Raw genomic sequence first — 22,574 nt, 5'->3', positions numbered from 1 at the left:
AGGATTGGATACCTACAGTTCAGTAGCAGGTAAATTGGTGGATGAAGCCAATTCTATGCAGAAGCTGCCGAATCCTCTAGGAGCACTGCAGATAGAAAGCATCATAGGAATAAAAGCATATGGGTTTCAGTTATCAACATCCAAGCCAAAACAATTTCCCTAAGATGAGAAAAAAACCATAAGCTTCCCAGCATGAACATCCAGTATTGTCTTCTGTGTCTCGGTGCTTGGGCATTCCATTTGGAAGGGGGAGCACCGATGTACTTGCTCACCAGCAAGCAAAGGGAGAACGTCCTTGGAGTCCCACCACAGAGGTTGATCTGCTAGCTCAAGATTGCAGCTCCAAGCAATCCTAGGAGTGTTGGAGCTCTTCTGGGAGAGTTGCAGCATCCTCTGGCATTTGCCCATTCTCTTCATCCTGATGAGCTTTCTCAAGCAAGGTCAGTAGCAGCTGGAAATTGTCTTCTGCTTAGAGATCTGCACGGAGGAAGACATTCCCCTGATGCTCTGTGTTCAGTGTTGTTAGGGAAGAAGCTGAAAGCTGCTTCCCAAACTGTAGGTTGAATATTTCCCACATCTTCTCTGAAATTATTCAGTGCGACATAGAGTCCACAAGTGAACAGCATTATCATCAGCAGGGTACTGAGCGGGATTTTGGGAACGCTGAGTTCATGGTGGTTTGGGAGGTACCCTGACATTTTCCCTGGGAAGCAGTTCTGGCCAGATACCACAGCCTGGTTTCACAGACTTCAGAGTTAAGCTATCACTGTGCTGAACCTCTGACATGCAAACTTTGGGGTATTTATCCAGACACCTGGCAGGTTGTCCAAGTGACCTTTCTGTCAAGCATTCATACTACTGATCCCAGGATATCACCCTGACAGTCTGCAAGGATCACTGCTTGGACCTCTCCTTGGGGCTTTCTGAGGTTCATGCATGGCACTGCTGCAGGCACAGGGAAACAGCTTTCACCAGGACTGGCATGAGCAGAGCTGCACTGCTTCATTCTGCCTTCAGATCTGGCCCATCATTTTCAGCCACCCCCATCACTTGTGAAGAAGTTCATCCTGCTTCTTTATTTTTTTTAAATAAATCCATTAGCCCCATTCAGCACATTTCTAGGCACTTAGACACATCAGGCCTATACTGGTCTCTGGGCAAACACAATGGAAACATCTCCTGCCCCTTTTTGAGGGACACACTTGTTCCCTGGGACCAAAGTTAGATCTTACAACAAGCCCTGTGCTCCCTCTCCAGCCTTCCCCTGGAGCTCCCTGTGTATGTAGTGGCTCATGGTAAACTGTACAAAGCCAGCTTCAGCTGGATGAAGAAGACCCACTTTGGGCCTTTTGCACTGATTTCACTCGGATCAAAAGCAGAGCTTCAGGGATATCAAGGCAATTTTGTGTGTCAGCCAGGCCCCAGTAAATTCATTGGGTGTTCTCCCTGAAAGCCACACTGGCTTCTCCAAAGGGAAGAGAATGGGCATCTGGGAATCAGGGCTTCTGTTCCTGTCAAAGGGATACCATGGAGGAGGCAAAGAAAAAGGTCCAAAATGACACATGCCTGTTTTCAAATTGTGCAATTTCAGGGTCATTTGACTTTCTCAGGTTTTTTTAAACCCATCTGATATTTCCATGGGGTAGGTCTAGCGGTTCCTGTGGAGCATCTCCATAGTGGATGTCCCATCCATAGAGGAACCAGATATATCCACACAAACCCAGCGCTCCCAAGGGGGTCCTGCCACCTTTTGTGGGCTTGGTGTGGCACGTGTGGGTAGAAGGTGCTTCCTTCCACAGCTAGGAAAACGGGGAGTGGGGGGAAAGAATATGCATTGCTTAACCTGAACTAAGCCACCTTCCTCACCGAGCCGCACTCACTGGAGCCGAACCATTAACATCTTTGTCTTCTCTTAAACTCGCTCTAGGTATCAAACTGGTTTGGAAATAAGAGAATCCGGTACAAGAAGAACATAGGTAAATTTCAAGAGGAAGCCAATATTTATGCTGCCAAAACGGCTGTCACGGCTACCAATGTGTCAGCCCATGGAAGCCAGGCTAACTCACCCTCAACTCCCAATTCAGCTGGTTAGTTTTTGGGTTTTTTTTATTTTGGGTTGTTAGTGTTCGGTTTTTTGTTCGTTTCCCCCCCTCCCTCTAATCTCTCTCTTGTTTTCTCCTTTTGGTTATTTCAATTTTTATTCTCTGGTTTTGGTTGCCTCACTTTTGTGAACTCTTGAAAAAAAAGAGAGATGGGTTTGGCTTTTGGGGTTGTTTTGGGGGGGGTACTTTATTTTCTTTGCCTTTTTTTCCCTCTTTTTTATTTTATCTTTTTTTTCTTTTCCCATTCCCTGTTCTGGTTTTCGTTGGAAAAACGATGTGATCAGACCTTGTGACTGACGGTGCCGCATTGGGGGTTATATGCATGGATGGTAAACACAAAACCAGAAAAATGATCTGAAAAAAGTTGCTGGGATTGCTTGCACTTTGCGGGGGGGGGGGGAATAATTTAAAAGTTGTTGCATATTGATTTTATTTCACTGGGGCTGAAAGCATGAGTGGCCCTAATGGATAAAACCCAGCATTTCTGGGATGTCCTAACTCATGCCATTTTGGGTGTTGTTTTCAGTAGATTTTTACCCTTTGATTTTCTTTCTGCTGTGGTTACCTTTGATTGCTTACATGACAGTGTCTGGATCACCTGCAAGAGTGTGCTCTGTGTGAATTTTATTTTATCTTTGTGTCAGCGCAATCCAGGGAACTCCATGGGTCGTTCCCTTCCCTTTCCCCCTTTCCTGCCCATTTGCTCTGGTTTCCATTTGTTTGTTTTGAGGGTCAAAGGCACAGAGCACTTTGCCCAGATTTCAACTCCTCCGCTAGAGAACGATGCTTAGTTCATGTGTGGTGCCTGCCATGAGGACAGACGACCCAAAAATGATCTCAGGCTGCAGTCGGCTGGTTGTGCGCTCCCAAGAGCGATGGAAAATTGGGATTAGTTTAAAAGGAGGGGAAAAAGTGAACTTCATGGGTGCCATGTACTTTGTTATCCATGCAAATATCTGTGTGCCTGTTTTCTTTTTAGGGGTGGGAGGTAGAGTGGGAGTGTGCCACTCTTGTGCCTTTGAGCTCAGTGTCTACTCATGGTACCCTTTCACTGGGGTGTGATGCTTGCTGTTATCAGGTAGGCTACTAAGAGGGAGGAAGAGGTGGGGGAGCAAGGAGGATGGTGGGCAGCAGGAGAAGCTGGATGTTAAGTAGACCACCAGTGGTACAGCATGCAAATGCTGATTGCTATTAGGACGTGCTTCTATAGTGAGCGCAACCCTGCCTTGACAGGTATCAGAGGAATCACACCCCAGAAGCACCCCCAGATCTGGAGGATTTGAATGGAAAGTGGAGACCTAGGGGTCAAACAAGGGGAGAAACCAGTGGCATGGGTCTCTGGCTGATCTCCCAAACCAGCCCCCCCTCAGCGGGAAGGCAAAGGCAGTCTGTTACCCACAAGCTAACGTGGAGAGCGGTGATTGATCACTCAGTGCTGGGGAACTCGTCCATACCTTGCAGGACTCATGTGGATGGCTTGCACAGAAGCAAGTGGTAGAAGGCTGATTCAGTTGATCAGTGGAGAGAAGTCCCTACACACAACCCCTTAATTTCCAGGGGACGTGTTACTTGCTAGGGGGGTCTGTCCCAGAGCCACCTAGAGCAGAGATGTTGCAGCTTTTGGTTTCAGGTCAGAAATACTGGTGGAAGGTATCTGTCCCACCTCCTCCTCACCCAGGGCTGCCTGTGAGCGAGCTGTGCCGCCTGCTCTGGCTCAGCTGAGGTGCTCAGAGGGCTCAGGTGGACACGGCAGAGTTTTGTAGGGACAGATAGTTTGCAGGAATTTTGTTTGATTCTTTTCTTCTTGGCTTGTCAGGGTTTTTTTCCCTCTTCCTTCCATTGTTTGAACTGCTGAAGATTTAGCTGCCGTTTTAAAAATGTCATCCTTTTCAAACAGCTCACTCAAAATACCTGGTCAAGTGGGGTCTCTTGATATTAACACCCCCCCCTGTAGAAGAGGCTGGAGGGTGGAGAGCAGAACTATGTGTGTTGAGGGAGATGCCTACTGCCTGTGATGCTGTCCTGCAGTCCACATCAGCTTGGACCAAAGAGACACAGCTTGCTTTCTTTTCTTCTGTCTTCCACTGAAGTCAGATCCAAAGGTCTGGAATAGCAAGGGAAGAGCTTCAGATTGCTTAAGTGGATTTGGATCTGGCCTGCATGTAGTGGAATAGGCATTTCCCCAGTGCCTGCCCAGTTAAATAGTGCTCCGGTGCGAGGCTGTTTCTTCGCCTTCCCCCCAGGCAGTAACACGGCCGTTTCAAAGATAAATTGGCCCGGTACCCTGCAGTAAACAGCTAAGATAATCCCTGGATAATACTACACTTTCAAGGAAGGACAAACAGTCTTGTTATTAACGGGTACGACTTGAGCTCCTGGGTCCTCTTTCTGGCTCACTTGTCTGCACTCCAGAAACATTGACCTCTTTTCATGTGCCTAATGTGGCAGCAGTGCTAAAGCAGCACATCAGTGTGAGGGGAGCTTGTGGGCCGTGGAGATCCTTCTTCTGCTAGAAGCAAAGTGTTTCTAACCTGGCCCAGATCCCACTACCCTCCCTGTATGCTGCAGCAGTGGCAGAGCAGTGGGGAGGCCCACTGTCAGCACTGCAGTAGTCTCCGGGTCAGCTTGCAGAGATGGTGGGTTTGGATGTCCTTGTAAGTCCTCTCCTGAGAAGACAGCTGGAAGGGCCTCAGGATCTCCAACAGTGGAATCCCAGGTTGAGATCTCCCCAGCTGAACCATGCGGATGTAACAGCTCAGTCAAGCATCCCTGCATTGTCACACTGTGGGGCAAAGACATGTCCTGAGGACATCTGGAGTTGTGTGACCTCCCCTGCTTCAGGTTGTCCTGTAGGTGCTAGCAGCAAGAAGCACATCTGTACACGCTAGGTCTAAAATACCTGTCTGTGAAAGATTTGGAGGATGGTGTCAAGGGCCATGAGCCATCCAGATGTGCTGAATTGCCCTGGGAGGAACGTGGAAGTGGATGAATAGGTGTAGGACTAAGATGGATGATGCCTCTTCTCTTACACCATGGACTTCTTTCTGTTTTCAGATCATTGGCTGAGACTTTGGTGAGGAAGGAGCCGGAATAAAGATAGGATTTGCTGGGAATTTGTAAGACCTTCTAGTTTAAATACATTGTAGGTCATGTGGAAAGAAAGAGAGTAGGCAGAGGACAGGTCATGAGAAAGAAGCAACCAGCAATGTAGTCCCTGGAGGGCCATGATGTTGGAAGAGGAGGTGGAACTGGATGTGATGGGACCTGGGACAGGAGCTAAATTCATTTCTGCTGTGGCTACGCAGGCCCATCTGTTCTCTGCATTGATGCCCATGTTACTGGAGATCGGTGAATGGCTACAGTCAGTCAAAGAGATTGGCCACACATTGACAAGGGCAAGGATTGCATCTGTCTAGCCATCTGGCACGTTCAAAGCAGGGTCCCCCATCCTCAGTCACCCAGGCCTGAATGTCAAACACCTTTTCATCCTGAATACGCACAGTTGGGCTTTATCAGCCAGATGTTCAAATAAGCCGAGTTGTCTGACTCATTTGGGCTAACAACTCCCCATCCTCACTTTGATTGCCTGGCCAATCTCAGCACAAAAACCACATGGCAAATAAAAGCTATTTTATGTGGGCAGACCCTTTCTCCAACCAGAGTCCTCAAGGGCCACACACAGGTGATGACATCCAGTGAAATCTTCCATGCAGAGCAGCCAAAATTGTCCTGAACTGTTTTTTTCCTGCTCACCCTTTTGTTTTGTAAAAATCTTCCAAAGCTGCTGATGGAGGGGATTGTGCTGTCTGGAAATGCACTTCATCGGGCACAGGCCTAATTGCTGTATTTTCTCTGCCTTCTGTCATTTGTGGCAATCACTTGTCCAGAGGACAGCACTGCAGCAGAGAGGCTGTTCCGGTGATGGTCTCACTGTCTTACGTGTTGGTTGGCAAGGGAAAAAGGAAAAATGTCCTGCTGGGTCATCCCAGGCTTTTAGACCTGCTACCAAACTCAGTGGCTTTGTCCAGCTGAGGAGCCACATGTCCATCCAGTTCTTCCCTCATCTTTGGCCATGGTGGAAACTCAAGGAAAAGTTACAGGGGGGGTAAATTCTGTGCTCTCAATGCTTATATGTCATTGCCATTGACTTCAGCTATGAGTCTTGTGTACATGACCAAAGTCAACTTCAGTGGTTCAGTGTGCTGGATCTCTGTCTCATTGGTGGTAGGTGATATGAGGCAGCAGATGAGGATGGCTTGATTTCAGCTCCAATGAACACCATTACTGTGTCTGTTTATTCTTGATGCTGTTTGAATTGTTGGATACTGTAGAGAAAAGGACTTGTTAGAGGTCCTGGAAAATTTGAGGTGGAAGTTGAAGCTGTCAAAACATTAAAGACATTAGAGAAACCATTGAAGAAGCTCTCTGAAGAGCTGGAGAAGTGGTGCGAGAAATACCAGCAGTCAAGCTTGTGAAGATTTTTGAGTTGGAGACAAACTCGAAGTGGGCTTTGCTCATCAGAAATGTTAGGGCTGGAAGAGATCTCTTTGCAGGCATTTTTTTGATACAGGCTTTCACCCGATGGCAAGATCTGACTGCCATAGCTTGTTTAAACATTTCCAACACTCTTTCTGAAGCTGGTGATGACCTGATTATCTAAATTCAGCACTAAGGAATAGTGGTGATAGGTCCTGGGTTTGATAAGATGTCTGGATGCTGAAGATGAACCACTGTTCTACACTGCTACAAGTCATGAAAAGTGTTGGTTTTTCTTGTGGTCTTTTTTTGTCTACACACAATAGTATCAAGGGACTTCCATGCTAAGGTCAGAGCCCTTTCCTCCTGGGTTCACAAGCTCAAAGATGTTTGTTACCTCTCAGTTCTTGAGGAGCCCTAGATCAAATTATGACCACTGAAGACCTTTGGTGTGTTCACGGTGGAGCCTTCAGAGGGTCAGATTAGACTTAGGATGGAGCCTCCTCTAGTGGAAGGATTTGACTTGTATTCCCGGAACTTCGTGGAGGATACCAGAGTCTTAATTTTCAGAGCTCTTCACATTCCTGCCCCCTCTCCCACCCCGGTGCATCAACCCCTCTTAGCCGTGTCTCTGAGACTTTGGGCCATCATAATTTTCCATACGTGGCTAGTACATAGACAGTGGAGTGCTGAAGCAGCAGAGCAGCAGCGCAAAGGGCTCTCTGCAATTATGGCTCTGATACAAATGCATCCATACATGTGGAGCTATTGGTATGCGCATATTTATCTTTGCATCCACATCAGCGGCAAGACATATTTACCGTTTAGATATGCACATATATTGTAAAAATACCCTGTGCCAATAGCAGTGTATATCTTGTAAGTGACATCTCCAGCACTCCTCATGATTTCCAAGACACTGGCGCTCTTCAGAACTAGAGTTTGTGGCTGTTTGTTTATTTTTATTTCCTCCCTCCCAGTCTCAATTTTACGGCCAGGTTTGTTAAGTTTCAATAAAATATCAGTTAAGTTTATGGCATTTTTATGTGTTATTATTGTTATAATTTTCTTTTGGTAGGGGAAGGTGGGATGAAATGTTGCTCTGCTGGGGGCAGAGCGATAGCGGTAACCTGTCAGGTGCTCAGGGATTCCCGAGTCCTCTTCCCAGGTCTGCCACTGATTATTTGTGTGATCTCAAAGGTTTCTGCTCGCCTTAAGAGAACAGGAGAATATTCTCTGCTTCTTGTGAGCGGTAGCTGCAAAGTCCTTTTGTTCTCAGTCACTGCGGGAGTATGAAGCCACATTACTGCCCTGTGCTTTTATGCGGGTAGTCAAAGCGATCATTCAGAAAACTGGGTAGGAAGCATCTTTGTGTATGTGAAAAGTGCCCATCTTCACGCTTAAAGCTGAGCAGTCTCAGGGTGGGCTATCCTCAGTCTGCCAGCTCATTTCCCTAGGTTTTTTGCCTTTAAAATAGCAAGTAACCTGAGAGGTTGGGAAGTGACAGGAGCCCTTTGCCAGCTGAGCAGAGGAGGTGATGGTTACAGCTGCCTTCTGACTAGTCCCAGTTATTTTACGCAGCGCTGTGGGATTGCTCTCTGGAACAGGTTGGGCAGGGTTGACAGTGAGCACAGACAATGAGCTATTCCTGGCTCTGCTCTTTTCAGGCACCGGTGGGAGGGTCCTGATCCAAGACTCACTGTGCTCAAGATGAGTCTTTCTCTTGAGTGTCTTGGGTGTTGTATCTAGCAGCGATGTTTCTGCTTTCCTTCAATTCTGAGAATTGCCAGCTCCTGACAAAAGAGCCAGTTGCAAAGAGAGCAGCGGAGAGTTTAGTGAACGTGAAGTCGCCAGCATAGAGCTCCCACCTGCTTCCTGACCTTTCTTGGAGGTGGCTTCCTTCAGAGGAGCCTTCCTAGTCCACCTCCAGTGCAGAGCTGGGGTCTGTCCAGAGTGTTTCTTCCCTCTCCAGCAAAGGGAGGGGGATTGCCAGGCGTTTCTCAGAGCGTACGCATGAGCCATAGTTGGGCAATTCCACCAGGACTTTGGTTGCCAGTCTTCCAAGTTGGAAGTGGCAGTGGAGATGATGAGTGTATTTGGGGTTGGAGCTGAAAGTGTAGCTGACCTGGGCCCCTGAAGTCTCTCCTTTCCAAGGCTAACGTCATGTATATAACCAAACTTTGCACGTTGAGCTGTCTCACACTTAACGCGCTGATCTGCACGATAAGTTCTGAAATAATCCCATAAAACCTTTTTATTTATTTTTAACCCCCTTCCCTCCTTCCCCGCCTTCCAGTTACACAATGGGTTTGTTTCTCCCGTTCAGTAGTTGAGGAGGTGCTCAGATATCCCGAAGCTGGAAGCAGAAAACCTTGTTTCTGCAAAGGCGGGATTTTTTTTTTTCTCTTTTCATTTGTGGGGTTTTTTTGATCCTGATCCCACCCAGTTGTCTTCACCGTTATCATTTTTTAGCGTAACGTTGGCGACTGGTGCATGCAGTGGGGAATTTGTTTACAGAGCTCATTCTTCTGGGGCAGCTGGCCCAGGAGGGCTGTGATACCCTTGTGTTCTCTCATGGCCCATCACGATGAAAGACACTTGCCAACGTGATGGGTACTGGGAGTCTAGCCCAGGTGCCTTCACATTTTTGCGAGCCTTCACTCCTGGTGTGCTGCAGTTCCCACCAGTGATGGGTTCCTGATGTCCTGAAGGCAAACCCCACGCACTGCTCCCTCACAGAGCTCCCCATGGCTCAGCGGGAGCTCCGGCCTTGGACCTGGACGGTGTCTGGATGTGCTCACCCTGCAGAGAGCAGTGCAGTGTGGACTTACCCACCCTGATCTGAGCTTCTCAGAAACAGCAATAGCGTGGGCCTGGTTCGCCCTGCTGAAAAGACTTCTGCTCTCAGCAGCAAGGCTTGTTTGGGTAATTCTGTTCTCCAGTGCAGTCTGCCGGGTGGACACCTCCAACAACCGAGATTTTCAAAGCTGCCTGAAGGATTTTGATGCCCTGAAATGAAGGGAAAGGGCTGTCCGAGTCCTGCAGGCTGGGTTTTGTTTGTCTCGGTCGAAAGCATGAAGAATCCTTCCTCCAGCTGAGGAGCTGTTGAAGAATGTTCTTGGCATTGAGCTGTAACAACATGTGGCTTTGAATAACCTCAGGAGTGCATCCTTTTTTTTGCTTGCTCTGTTCTTCATACTACTAACCCGACTGTGTGTTTTGTTTTTGTGGTTGCTTTGCATGTTGTTCCTTCCTCTTGGCTGAGAGTCATGGGGTGGATCTTTTTCCTTTCTGTGATTCAGGTGCCTCACTCTTTCCTTTCCAGGTTCTTCCAGTTCTTTTAACATGTCAAACTCTGGAGATTTGTTCATGAGCGTGCAGTCTCTCAATGGGGATTCTTACCAAGGGGCCCAGGTTGGAGCCAACGTGCAGTCACAGGTAGGGACCCATCCAATGTACTGCCAGTGAATGCATTAGTGTTGGAAGAGCCTTTGATTGTATTGGCACTTCTCCCTCCCGTCCGAAAAGAGCAAATCTCAACCAGCACAAATGAACCAACCAACACTTAAAAAAGGCAAACCAAACCGAAAAACCAACCAACCAACCAAAAAAAGCAACAGCAACAACCACCAAAAAAAATAAATCCAAAAGAAACCAAAACCAAACACCCAACCAAACCAACAACCATGGTCTTGAGGAGACTTGCCCACACTTTGTGAATGCATTTGGCTCTGGCTTGATAGTCGTACTAGGAGGAGAGGAGGTTTAGGAGAACAGGCATGAACTCAAACAAAAGCAGCTGAGGTTTAGGTTCTGCTTGCTTTATTCTTCCAAGGGAAGGGGCCAGATGTTTGGACTGGTGTCTCGTTTTACAAGGCTTCCACTTACTCCTTTGATGCCGAACCAGGTGACGGCTGAAAGGCAAGAAATATCCAAATACACAGCTAGATTTTTTTTTACTTTTTTTATTTTTTTTAATTAAAAGCCACCCTTCACCATCTCCCCACCTCCGCAAAGCACAGGCACTCACACCACTCATGTACACACCAGCAAGACAGAGTGAGGGAGCTTTGAGCAGCATTACTGAAACGTCAACCCATGCTTTGGGCAAAAAGAAAGAATTTAAAATAGCCAGGAACTCACTCAGATCTCCCACCTCCCATCCAATGTCCAGATGTGCCATGAGTCCACTCTGGCGTTTAACGCTCTGTACTGTGTTGAGAGATGACAGCCACTCTGACACTTCTGCATTGGGCAAGGAGAGCTCTCTAAAGCTGAGGTTGCTCCCCTCGCAGTGCTGGATGCAGAGCAAGCGTGCCGTCCGTGGGCGACGAGATGTGCTCGCCACATGTACCACTGCTGGGGCTAGGCTGGGGGAGTGGAGGGAGAGGAACGGGGCGTCTGGAGGAGAGCTGCCGGTGCCTTTGCCATGGTAGGTATATTCTCTTTCTGGGCCCTCTGAAACGAAGGCGCTCGGCTGACTCCGAGGATCTCCTTCCACTGCCGTGAGCTTCACAGTGCTTGGGGCCAAAGGGTGGAAGGGGGTAGGGGTAGGAACGTGGGTCATCGAGTGTGATGGTGGAGCCGGCCACAGCGATGTGCTCCAGGAGGTCCCACCCCACGCTTGCCACACTGTTCTCCCTCTCCGCTCTTTTTGTTGAAAGACTTGGGACCAAGGAGAGCGTGACGGGGCCGCCGGGGCAGGCGGGGGGTGGTGAGGGAAGCAGGAGCGGTCCTCTGGCTCAGCTCTTGCCGCAAGACCAGCTGCGGTTCTCTTTTATCCCTCTTTAAATATATAACTTTATTTTCATTATTATTATTACTGTTTGTTTGTTTGTTTTTATCTTGCCAAAGATGAACCAAAGCAGCTTTGCCCACTAACCTTTCACTCACTCTAATTTGTGTCTTTGTTGTCGTTGGTCTGTTTAGGTGGATACCCTTCGCCATGTTATCAGCCAGACAGGAGGATACAGTGACGGACTCGCAGCAAGTCAGATGTATAGTCCGCAGGGCATCAGTGTAAGAAAAAAAAAAATAGGCTCGGGTTCTTGTTTTATTTTATTTTTTTCATTTTTGTTCTCTCACTACCAATTATTTCAAAGCCATAGGGCTCAGAATGCCACTTAGTAGGACTTGTCTTTGCTTTTACGGTCACCTAGTTTATTGCTTCTGTATCGGTCATGCCAACGGCAGAGCTTTGCCCACAAAAAAAGTGGCGACCGGGCAGGCTTTGTGCAGGCAGCTGGCGTCTAGGACTGTCAGAGCTGATCAGCGTTCGCCTGGCACCTGCGGCCACACGCGCTCGGCCGAGAGGAGCTGCTAAACAGGTGACACCTCGTGTAACCACGGTGGGGAATGTCACCGCAAACACCCCAGTCCAGAGATGGCTCCACGCAGAGGCCAATGGCACCATCCCAGAGCGACCATCTAAAAATAACCCATCCCTGGCCGGCATCCGAAAGCACGGCACCGATGGGGTTGGCGGCAATAAGGATTGCAAATAAAAGGAGAAAAAAATAAAACAAAGCCAACCAACATCAACCCAAGAAAACCTCGCCCAACCAGACTGGGGGAGGGTGCGAGGGGGAGGGCGGTCTCCAGAGCATCTTCTTGTTCTTGGGTGCGCTGGCGGGTTCTGACTAGCATGAAAATTCGTAGCGACAAGCTGTGTCGCACAGGGGGAAATCGATCAGACACACACAAGGAGAACCCAGTGTAGATTCGGGACAGCAATCCAACTTCATTTCTCAGATCAGTCGTCCGCCATCTCAGCAGTGGTGACAGCAAGCTGGGAGAAGAGGGCAGCCTGGAAAAGGAGGTTGTGAGCACCGAGTGGAGGGTGGCGGTGGTGTCCGGGGTGGCACGGAGGAGGGGGCAGCTGGCCCTGGACGTGGCTGGCTGCCGCAGTCCCCATCAAGGAGGCTGAAGGCTGAGGTGGGGTGGTCTCAAGCTGGGCAGGAAGGTGGTGGTCCTCAGGGGGAGACGGTGGTCCTGCGGCCGAGCACCCCAGCGGAGTGCACCGTCCAGTCCTATCACCCTCCCAGCCAAGGCTTGTGCCATTTGTCACCTTGCGTGTGACCGTCTGCGGGCCATCAGCGTGCGAGCAGCCACTGCGGGCACAGGGAGAGGGTGCAGGGAGAGGGGTGCGGCGGGAAGGAGGGCTGCGCTCCCCTCTCCTGTGGGTGCTGGGGCTTAGCGGGCGGCTTGACGTCAGGAGGCAGAGGCAGGGAGGATTTGTGAAGTAATGTAATTGAACATGTGCAGATAATTATGTCTCATTACATAAGCCCGTTGCAAAAACGGCACTTGGAAATGCCACATGAAAGAGCCTATCGTTCCGCATTAATTTCTCCATGAGCTGAATTTATTCCCTTTCTGGCTTTTTAATACTTGGAGAGTAAATGAATCGCAGGCTGATCATGATAAGAGATGATACTTTTGTATAAATTAAAATACCCCCAAGGAAAGAGGCTGAGCTGATTACGGTTGCAGTCAGCTTGGAAAATAACAGTGGGCTGGGTTAAGCCAAAATTTGGGGCGGAGGGTTGCTGCCGGGGATTACGAGGCAGGGAGGGGGCTGTCGGGGAGAGGAGAAGAAAGAGGTAGTGGAAACTCAAAAGCTGAATAGGACAAGGAGAGCTGGGCTGGTGTTTCTGACTGTGGTAATGGGAGAACCAGTGTTAACCACGAGCAGCACTGGGACTTGGTGAGCTGAGAGCAGCAGGGGCTCAGTGGTCCCCCCTGCGCTTCCCAAACGGGGGTCCGGCATGGTGGCATCTGATGGCTCCTCAGGCTGGTTTTCAGGGAGGGCAGGAGCCTATATTGGCCCAAATTGGATGTTGTTCAGAGAGGGGCAGGGTGGCAAGTGGGCAAAGGGACCACATGGGTTTGCGCGTGACTCCTTGTTTCCCCGTAAAGCTGTGGTAGGCATGGGGAGTAAGGCAGGGAATCCAGAGCTGAGCAGATAGTTTAGGAAGCATCTTCTGGGTTGTGTCTCTGTCCCGAAATGTTTTGCTTCCTCTGTATCCCAGGCAGCATGCTCCTGCCTGTAGCTTTTATTGTCACTTAATGTCTTCCCGTCCAGCTAGGTCCCTTGATGGACTTCAGTTTGTCCACCCTGAAGTGTGGCTGCCCTCCAGGAAGCCTTGGTCCTGGGCAAGATCCTGGAGAGCTGCTCAGTGCAGGCAGGGTGGCTGTCTCATAGCAGTCAGGGCTTCCCTGCCTCTCCCCTGAACCCTGTAATGCCAAGGAAGGGCAGCGGGATGCGGAGGAAAGCTACTAGTGACACAGAAAGCTGCCGTCCCCGCATCACCCGAGCATCCCTGTGAGCTGCTGGAAGGAGATGAGCCGAAACCTAGTCAAGAGCCCTGTCACAACGATGTCTGCACAGGGCTGAGGTTGAGTCATCCCTGGAGCCCGTCAGGAATGGGAAGTCAGCGGCAGGTTGCCCAGCTCCACCACTGCAAACCTTGGCAGGGGAGACGACGCTCGGGGTTTGCCTTCCTTGATGGAGGATGAATTTTTAAATGTGTGTAAGTCATGACAGCTGAGAACAGGAATCTACCCAAAGCCCTGTTCCCTCTGTGGCTCTGCTGCTCGACGGCTGACAGACCGCTCCGCGGGGCAAAAAGAGCTGGAGTCGGTTCTGCGTCATTAGCAGGATAATGGGCGATGTCCCAGCCATCGCGATCTCCGTGACCTGCAGTGATGGCTGAGGCAGAGCGCTAACAGCCGCCTTCTCCTCCACAGGTGGAAACAGCGTCAGGCAGCGCCGGTCCTGGCAAGGGATGGGGATGCTCTTGGTGATGGAGGAGTGGTAGAGGCAGGAGCCGTCTTGAGGGTAGCCTGCCTTGGGTAGCACTGAGAGGAAGGAGGGAGCCCCCCATCTGAAAGGAGGGGATGTTTGGGGCCTGATCCAGCCCTTTTTGCAAGCTTTGAGGTTGGGGTTTTTGCACCATTAAGCAAGAGGTGTCTGGTCCCTCTGTTTGGGGGGGTCCGTGTGTGTACCCAGCCAGAGGTCCCTGAGGCTGGGGGTTTTGAAGCATTTAGATGTCCAGGTTCTGGTGGATTCCAGTAGAAGTTGGATCCTTATTGCCATAATCCTTTGGAAGGTCCCAACCCAAAACATCGCCCTTCCTGCTGGTGCCCTGTGGCCCTAAATCCACAAAGTGTTTTAGGTCCTCTGTCTGCTAATTAATGAATGAGCTATAGTCATCTTAAAGAAAAAACCTTTCAGAAATTTCTTTTTGGACCTTATTTAATTTAATTTGTAGATCATTTAAAGGTCTAAAATGAGGGGCTGTTTTTAAAATTCATCAGAGTGCAAGGTTTTTGATCTAAAAGCACTGTTGTACAGAGCTGTGCCTATTAACAGAGCAGTGTGTGTCACCGCGATGACAGTGGTCAGTGGCAGGTTGTGCCGTTGAGTTTTACATCCACTCTTGTCAGCACGGACCACCAGGCACTGGTACCTGTAGGAGGTGAGACCTCCTTGCTTGTGCTAAGACCCCTTTCTCCAAGAATTTGGGCCTTGAAAAGAAAGTTGTTCCTCTGCTCTTCAGCAAGCTACGGTTCACCATCATGATCAAGCTACAGTTTACCATCATGATCATGAGCTGGGCTATGGAAGCTGGTCTGGCAGGGCTTCAGTGCCCGAGCCCCATCCATCAGAGATGTCTTGGTGTGTCCTGAAGACTGCCGCTGTGACCCTTGGAAAGCGATGGCCAGACAAGGCTGGATTCTCTGGTGTGTAATAAGAGCTTCAGTGCATCTCATAAGGAGACCCTGATACAAGCTCTTAAAAGCTCAGAGGTCTGAAACCTCTTTGAGGCTACTCCCAGCCTGTCACACTTGCCAGGATCTGGTGTGTTTGGAGGCTGACCTGACACCCTGCCCTGTCTGGTGGGACAATGATTTGGTCACAGAAGGTGGGATGTCGAGACAGCCTCCGTGTGAAGCAGAAGGCTCTGTTAAAAATTGGCAGAAGGTCATCTCCCAGCCCCACATAGGAGGCCCGGGTGGAGAGCCAACCAGATTTGCTGGAGGTGACAAAAATGCTGAGGGACCTGCAGAAATGGGCACCAAACCCAGTTGCTTCAGCAGTCCATCACCAGGGCTCCACAACTTGGACAGCCACCAAGGCCTTGCCTGTGCTTTGGCACCAGAAGGTGACATTTGAAGAGGTGTCCTGGAGACCATTGCTCTGTCTTTGGCTTCTGCCCCTCCAGAAGAAGTCACAGCTGTGTGCAGGAGCTTCTCGGAGGGTCTGCGAGGAGCAGCAGCCTTCTCAGAAGACTCCTTCATCTTTGAGGGATATCCCAAGTGACTTAATACAGTCAGATCCCAACAGACCTCCTTGCTTCAGAAAGAGGCAGAGCCGGCTGAATGGAATCAGATGCATCCTGCACATGGCTTTGGTACGTGCAGCAACGGGGTGAGCCCCAGGAAAGGAGGGATGAGAGTAGATGGTTCCTACATGCCCTCTGCCTGGGGAAGGATCTGGCCTCCTCACAGAGGGCTTGTCTGTACCAATGGATGGCATCAAGATGATAAAGTCATGGCCAACCTTGGGGCCTCCTTTCCATCGCTCGACCCATAACTTGGGGCCTTCCCAGGCTGGGAGAGCAGGAAGGTGTGGGGTCTCTGGAGGGTGCCCCGATCCTAGTCAGCCTCTCCCCAACATCCTCTTGGCTTCCCTCTGGATGTGACAGAGGTGGTCATCGGCAGCACAAATTCCTGCAACACATGAAGACTGATTCCCAATCTGGAGTACCATGGGGCTCCCCAGCATTTTGGGGGGCAGGGTGCTAAACATCGAGGCACTGCAGTCACTGTCTGCAAGATGCTCTCCCTCTTGCTCCTTCCAACCGCGGCTGGCACGCAAAAGCCTCGCTAAAAATAGTTGAGCACAATAGGGACGGAGCCCTGCTCTGCAAGGCCCCCTCCGCTCTCCCTCCTCCTGCTCGCCGTAATGACCCTGCAAACACTAAATGGCATCTGAGTGCATTAAGCAGCAAACTCTCCGGTGACATAGCAATTACAGCTCTGAAATAGATTTGGTGCGTCACGGAAGATAAGGGTTTTGAAAGTTTCTGTTGTGATTATAGCTTGTAACTCCAACAAATAACAGGCTTGGTAATAAGAGGCTGCCAGCACAGCTATTGTGGTTCTCTCTCACTGATGGCACGTAAATTGCTATTAATGTCCTAAGTGTACTTGAATATGCCAGTCTTGGGGCGGTGGAGTTGGCTCTGTGTCTCTCTTTACGCGGCCTGTCATTGTTGGGCTGATAATCTACAGTAATTGCTGCCTCTTGCAGCGGTCCAAGACGTGTAAGGGTGGATATTGCATCTCAGGGAGCACAGGGATGGTGGGTCGGGGCCTGGCTGTGGATGGAAGGTGGTGGGCACGGCAAGCCCAGGGTCTCTGCAGGCAGCAGGGGGCACACGGGACCAGTAATGTTCATGCATAGTCTGGTTTCGTGCTTGCACCCAAGGTGAAGTGGAGCAGGGTTTGCTAACCTGCTAGCAAGCTCAGGTCGTGATTCCTGCCTTCCTTACTCTTGCCTGAACCCCTTTGCAAGGGAACGTGTTTGCACACACCCATGTGCGCATGGAAGAACACACAAGCCCGTTGTGTGTGTGCATGGCCTCTGTTGGTTTTGCTTTGTGCATGTCCTGCTGCAAGGTGGTTTCATCCCTCAGAACGTGGGTTCCCACGGCTTGCCCGTGGTCAGCTCTTTGCTCCCATCTCGGCTGTCCGTTGGGCAGGCAGGAGATGGTCGGCAGCGTGGACAACCCACTGGCAAGTCCTGGACAGCTGCTCGGTGTGATGAAGCTTTTCCTACCCTTACACCACTTTGGGGGTCTGCAGGGTCCCAGCTGTTGTAGCCAGTGATGGATGCCCTGCGCTGGAGGCAGTGGGACAGGCAGCCAGAGAGGGCAAAGCAGCCTGGGCATGTCTGAAGCAGGACGGCGGCTGCTACCAGCTCAAGCTTGGGCAGTGGTTGGGAAGGAATAATTAGCCAAGCACTGAATCAATGTCAGAGTGAGCAGGGGAGGTTGGGTGTGACATCTGCTCCTCTCCGAAGGGGATGGCAGTCGCGGAGGAGCAGCTTCTGTGCACTGCCGGCTCCTGTCTGTGATATCTGGGGCCCTTCGGTAGCTCTGCTGTCAAGAAGCTGGAGAACTTTGCATCTTTTTTTAGGAGAAGAAACAAGTTGTCCGCCATGCTTTGCTGTACAAACCCTCAGATGGGATATGGTGGTGGCAGCTCTGTTACGCTGTGGCTTGGGGTCCCTAGGGGAGGGGTGATGGGGAGCGTGGAGGACCTGCCTCAGAGTGGCAGATATTTTTTTGTGGTTTTACTGCAAAGCGAGGAGGGGAAGGCTCTGCTTTGGCAGCAGAGAGGTGGCCCAAATTCCCAAACGTGGGTGGCCTTCAAGTTGGCAAGAGAGTTGTGTAGGCAGTGTGTTGACAAGGCTTGGTGCTGATGGCTTCCCCCTGCACAGGGACCACGCAGCAGGAGGGGTGCCCTGAAAGGCAGTGTGGGGGGACATGGAGCGATGCTGGGGGACATGGCACGGCTCAGCAGTCCCTTGGGACCCATTGCTTGTTCTGCATGTTCATGGCACCTGCATCCAGATAACGTCCCAGGGTGGGGTTTCTGGAGTGAGGTCTTTGCTATTTTCCTCCTTCCATATGGGGAAGGATCCTATTTGGGCTTTAAAAAACCCCAACCAACCAGAACTTGGGTTTCTGCAGAAATACGTGTTTTTTAAGGGACAGAATTTCCATGAGTACTTGCAATTTATCAAAACCCCTGGTTTTGACAGGGTCCCACTGATGGAACCCCATGGTCTGCAGTGGGATGGGGGAGCCAGAGGGGACATCTTTGGCTCCTACATCAGCCCTTGCCAAGGGAGGAGTAGAGGGGTCTGAGGTGCCTGGGTGGCTTGGGTAGGGCCGGGCGTGCCGTTGGGTGACTGACGTCTCCCTGTCTCCCTTCCTGCAGGCTAATGGAGGTTGGCAAGACGCTACTACCCCCGTCGTCGGTGACCTCCCCCACAGAAGGCCCTGGCAGTGTTCACTCTGATACCTCCAACTGATCTCCCAGCAAATTGCATCCCTGGCTGAGCCGGCCCCGGCGGGGGCAGGAGGGGAGGGGGCCTCTCCTAACACCGCAGCAGTCAGACTGGAGGTGAACCCAATCAGCACACACAAGAAGACTCCTTCTCTTCTCTTCTCTTCGTCGGGATGCTTTTTTCAGCCAATCTGGACACTTCTTTATACTCTCTTCCCTTTCTTTTCTGGGTAGAAGCCGCTCTCCCCCCTCCCTGCCACTGCCACAACACCACTCCCTTCCCCTTACCCCTTCCCACCGAAGGATATGTCAACAGGTAGAAGGATTTTAAGGAGGAAAAGCAAAAATCAACTGCCGCCACACAAACAACCCCAAAGCAGTGTATGGCCTCGCACTGGGCATCTTTCTGAGGAGCCACAAATGTACCTCAGTCACGTCTCACTCCTTTACTAGCAGGCAGCCCCCTTCGCCGCCCCCCGTCTCTCACGCTACCTCTCCGTAGGGAAACGCCACCACAGCCCCACTGCCGCCTCGTCTCCACCGGCCCCGGCTGCAGCCAGCGCATCGCCTCTCTGCACCCAGCCCTGCCTCGGTGAGCTGTCCCTCGGGCACTGCCATTGCCGGGGTGGGTGAACACAGCCCCCCTGTGCATGTAAGAGAAGGAACCGGCATGCTCCCCTTCACTTCCAAAAGGTACTGGCCCATTCCCAGCCCTGGGAAAACCGCCAGCACTTCCCAGTCCCTGCCCTGCTCCACCGTACATCCCAAAGCTTGGATGAGCTATGAAATCCCACCATCCTCCCTGCCTGCTGTTGGAAGGAAGGAGAGGAGGGAAGGAAACGAGGCAGAGGCAGGTGAGAAATGGCCATCGCTGATAACGAAGGCACTGAGCACCTCTGCAGTGTTGTACGGGATCAGGCATTGATGATTGATGGGACCCTAGCAGTTTTCTCGCAGCACCTAGGGAGGCCAGCAGTGAAGTTTTTCCTGGCAAGGAAAGCATTGCGGAGTGTTGGCTCGTGTTTTCGGGAGTGTGCCGTGCTGCAGAAGAGGAGGAGGTGGGTTCCCCAGTGCAGGCAGGACCCACAGAGGTTGGTGGCACCCACTGCATTCCCAAAGCCCTGCCAGCCAGGCAGCGAGGGACAGGCAGCGGGATCCCGGAGGCTGGATGTGGTGGGGTGAGTGCGTTGGGTGCTTTTGGTAACAGTTAATGCAACAGGTTTGCTTGAGGGTGAAGCTCTGTAGGACAGGTGGGTGGTGCCCTGCTTGGGGATGTCTTTCTGCTGAAGCTGCTGGTTTTATCCCGGGAGTTACTCTGTGCAGTGGCATCCCAAGCCATGGGAGAACTCATGGCATTTTCTCCCCAGCTTTTCTGGTCCGCTCTTTGGACAACCGGTGCTGGGTGGTAAGCAAGGCTTCATCCTGCTGAAACATCCCTTCAGGCAGCTGATGCTGGGACAACATGGCTTTCGTTGAAGAGCAGGGTGAGGAGAGCCCTGGGCAAGGGGCTGAGCTTCGTGCTGGGGCAGTACTTTTTGCCACCGGTTCTTCCAGCAGGCACAAGGAGGCTGAGCTGGCCCGCGACAAGACCCTGGGTGTCATGGGGACTGGTGTGGGTGCAGCACGTCTGGCAGCTTGTGATGGACCCTAATACCTCTTGGCCACATCTCCTGCTCTTGCACATCCATGCCCACCCTGCCCGTGCTGATGCCAGCCATCTCGAGATGGGAACTGCCAGCGCAGAGCAACATTAAGCAGGAACCATTTAATATTAAAGCTCTACCAGAAAAATTTCCACCCTTCTGCTGGAAAAAACAATGGTGGTTGGCCTGCAGGCCGCAGCAGTGGTGTGCCCACGGCTCCAACATGCTGTCACCTTGCAGCGTGCAGCCAGCAGCATGACTCGCCTGAAGTGGAGGTGAAGCCTGCCTTTCCCTGGGGAACAAGCCCAGAAGGCTCTAAAACATCCGCTCTGAAATTTGTGACCTTCCCCCAAATACAAAAAGTCCCAATTCAGTGGATTTTCTATTTCTGAGCTGGTGGGATCAGAGTAGGATGCAAAAGGTGGATGAGAAACAGCACAAGCTGCTCCTTGCTTGGTTTTTATGTCTCCAGCGGTGAGACGCTTTCTGCTCCTCCTTTCGCATCCATGCCCGGAGATGTGGACCGTGTTGCAGAGCGTGATGCGACGTGTGAGGTCTAGGGCTGCCTCCCGGCTGGGAATATGTTAAGAGCAATGAGAAAGTCATTTCCCCGCGAGGATGGTTAGGAGGTGCTGCCCATCTTCCCGAGCCATGCACCTTCCCACTCTCCTCCTCCTCCCATGGTCTCCCCCCGTGCAGCCTTTTAACCGTTTCAAGCTTATTTTACATGAAACCGTTCTGGCAAAGCGTTTCAGGGACACGGGGCTGAGTCAGGTCTGTTCTCCAGAGCGGCAGCAGTGCCATGCCTGCGGGAATGCCACAGTACCTCTTGGAAACCAACCAGAAATGAGCCGAAACCACCTGCTTACCGGAGCCAGCCCGTGCCGGGGCTGCCTTCCCCTGCCCTGCAACCGCTGCCCGTCCTGCCTGCACCTCCTGCCCGTGACACCGCCTGCCCGGGCAGGGCACTCACTACTCCACGGTACTTTGCAAATCACCTCCTGGGTTCCCTGGTTGGTCCCTCCGGTTCGCGTTGGCGTAGCCGCTTGCTTGCCTTTTTCTTTGCTTTTTTTATTTTGGGGTTTTGTTTCTCCTCCCCTTCCCCCCTGCCCCCAGCCCCGAGTGTTGTGGGTTTTTTTCTTCTTCTTTTTTTAAATTTTTTTTCTGCCCAGAAAAACCTGACTTCGATACCAAAAAAACAAAACAAAACAAAAAAACAAAAAAACAAACAAAAAAAACCTGCAGAAACTCAAAAAAAATAAAAACAAAAAAACCACAAAAAAAACTCGATGATTCTTTCAGCTTTATTAACATTTTCCATTGTTTCTTGCGATTTGTGTCTCGTTCTTTGTAGTATTGATGATAACGAACATTTGATAATGAATGTTCTTGTATATTCAGATAAAGGAGAAAAAAAAAAACCAAAAACGCAGTCGGAATTTAATAGTGTTTATAATAAAAGAATAAAAAATGACCCTCTTAGCACGCAAAATTGAACAGGGGGAAGGTTCCATCCCTGTTCTTTCTGTGGCAACAAGCGCTTCATTCCTGTATAGTTTATAACATCAAACTACCTACATTCATCTTTTTTTTTTGTTTGTTTGTTTTTCCCATGGTTTGTGTTTTTTTTCCATTTTCTCGCATTTGTGAATTAGTTCAAGAATGCTAGAAAAGTGTAGAGTTGTGCACACTCATTTCTTCTTACACAATGTTTAAAAAGTGACGGTAATTCATTTTGTAAAACTTTAAAAAGAAAAAAAAATGGTTGGAATAGTGAGCATTAATAGGTACAGTCTAACACTTTATGTTTCTTAACATTGAGACCCAGAAATTACCTTTTATTTTATTTTTTTGGCATTATTTGGGAGGGGAGGGGGGGGCTTTGATGATGATGCTGAGTTTATTTTGACCTGTCTGAGACGACGGCCTTGCCGCTTCCCCTGCGCTTTTGAGCTGTGACCCAAGTGATGTGAAAAGTGATGGTGGTGGGTTTTTTTTGAGGGGGGGGGGGGGTGTCTCTTCTCGGGGGGGGGGTCCCCATGCCGTTTGACACCCAACCCCAGAAGATCCTCAGGTGGCTGCTCTGCGGCTGAGCGAGGGGATTACGTCTCCGAAGAGGGACATAATCGCGAGGGGTTTGGGGAGATGCCGAGGGCTGACGGGGAGTCAGGTGCGGAACCCCTGCAGGTCTCCGTGCTTGGGGGCGATGCTGAGCTGCATGGAAGTGATGAAAGGGCATGAATCCTCCCCAAAATGGGTAGGCGGTGGTGGG

At 50.7% G+C, this 22,574-nt stretch overlaps 1 protein-coding gene across 7 annotated transcripts in view; it reads left to right on the top strand.

The window, feature by feature from the left end:
* Nucleotides 1-22,086, top strand: part of PBX1 (PBX homeobox 1) — a 134,693-nt gene extending 112,607 nt beyond the window's left edge. For 4 of the 7 annotated variants that reach the window (XM_052802501.1, XM_052802503.1, XM_052802506.1 and 1 more), the window contains 5 exons: nt 1,928-2,087; nt 2,387-2,431; nt 9,904-10,016; nt 11,508-11,597; nt 18,591-22,086. In XM_052802501.1, coding sequence (XP_052658461.1) covers nt 1,928-2,087; nt 2,387-2,431; nt 9,904-10,016; nt 11,508-11,597; nt 18,591-18,671 — 489 coding nt within the window. In that variant the 3' untranslated portion in view covers nt 18,672-22,086. The remainder of the gene's footprint in view (nt 1-1,927; nt 2,088-2,386; nt 2,432-9,903; nt 10,017-11,507; nt 11,598-18,590) is intronic. The other 3 variants (XM_052802505.1, XM_052802507.1, XM_052802502.1) reach the window with 2 other exon arrangements.
* The last annotated feature ends 488 nt before the right edge of the window (nt 22,087-22,574 follow it).

The sequence above is a fragment of the Harpia harpyja genome, chromosome 11, assembly GCF_026419915.1.
Source record: "Harpia harpyja isolate bHarHar1 chromosome 11, bHarHar1 primary haplotype, whole genome shotgun sequence".
Lineage (NCBI taxonomy): Eukaryota > Metazoa > Chordata > Aves > Accipitriformes > Accipitridae > Harpia > Harpia harpyja.
This window is presented reverse-complemented; position numbering and strand designations above follow the sequence as displayed.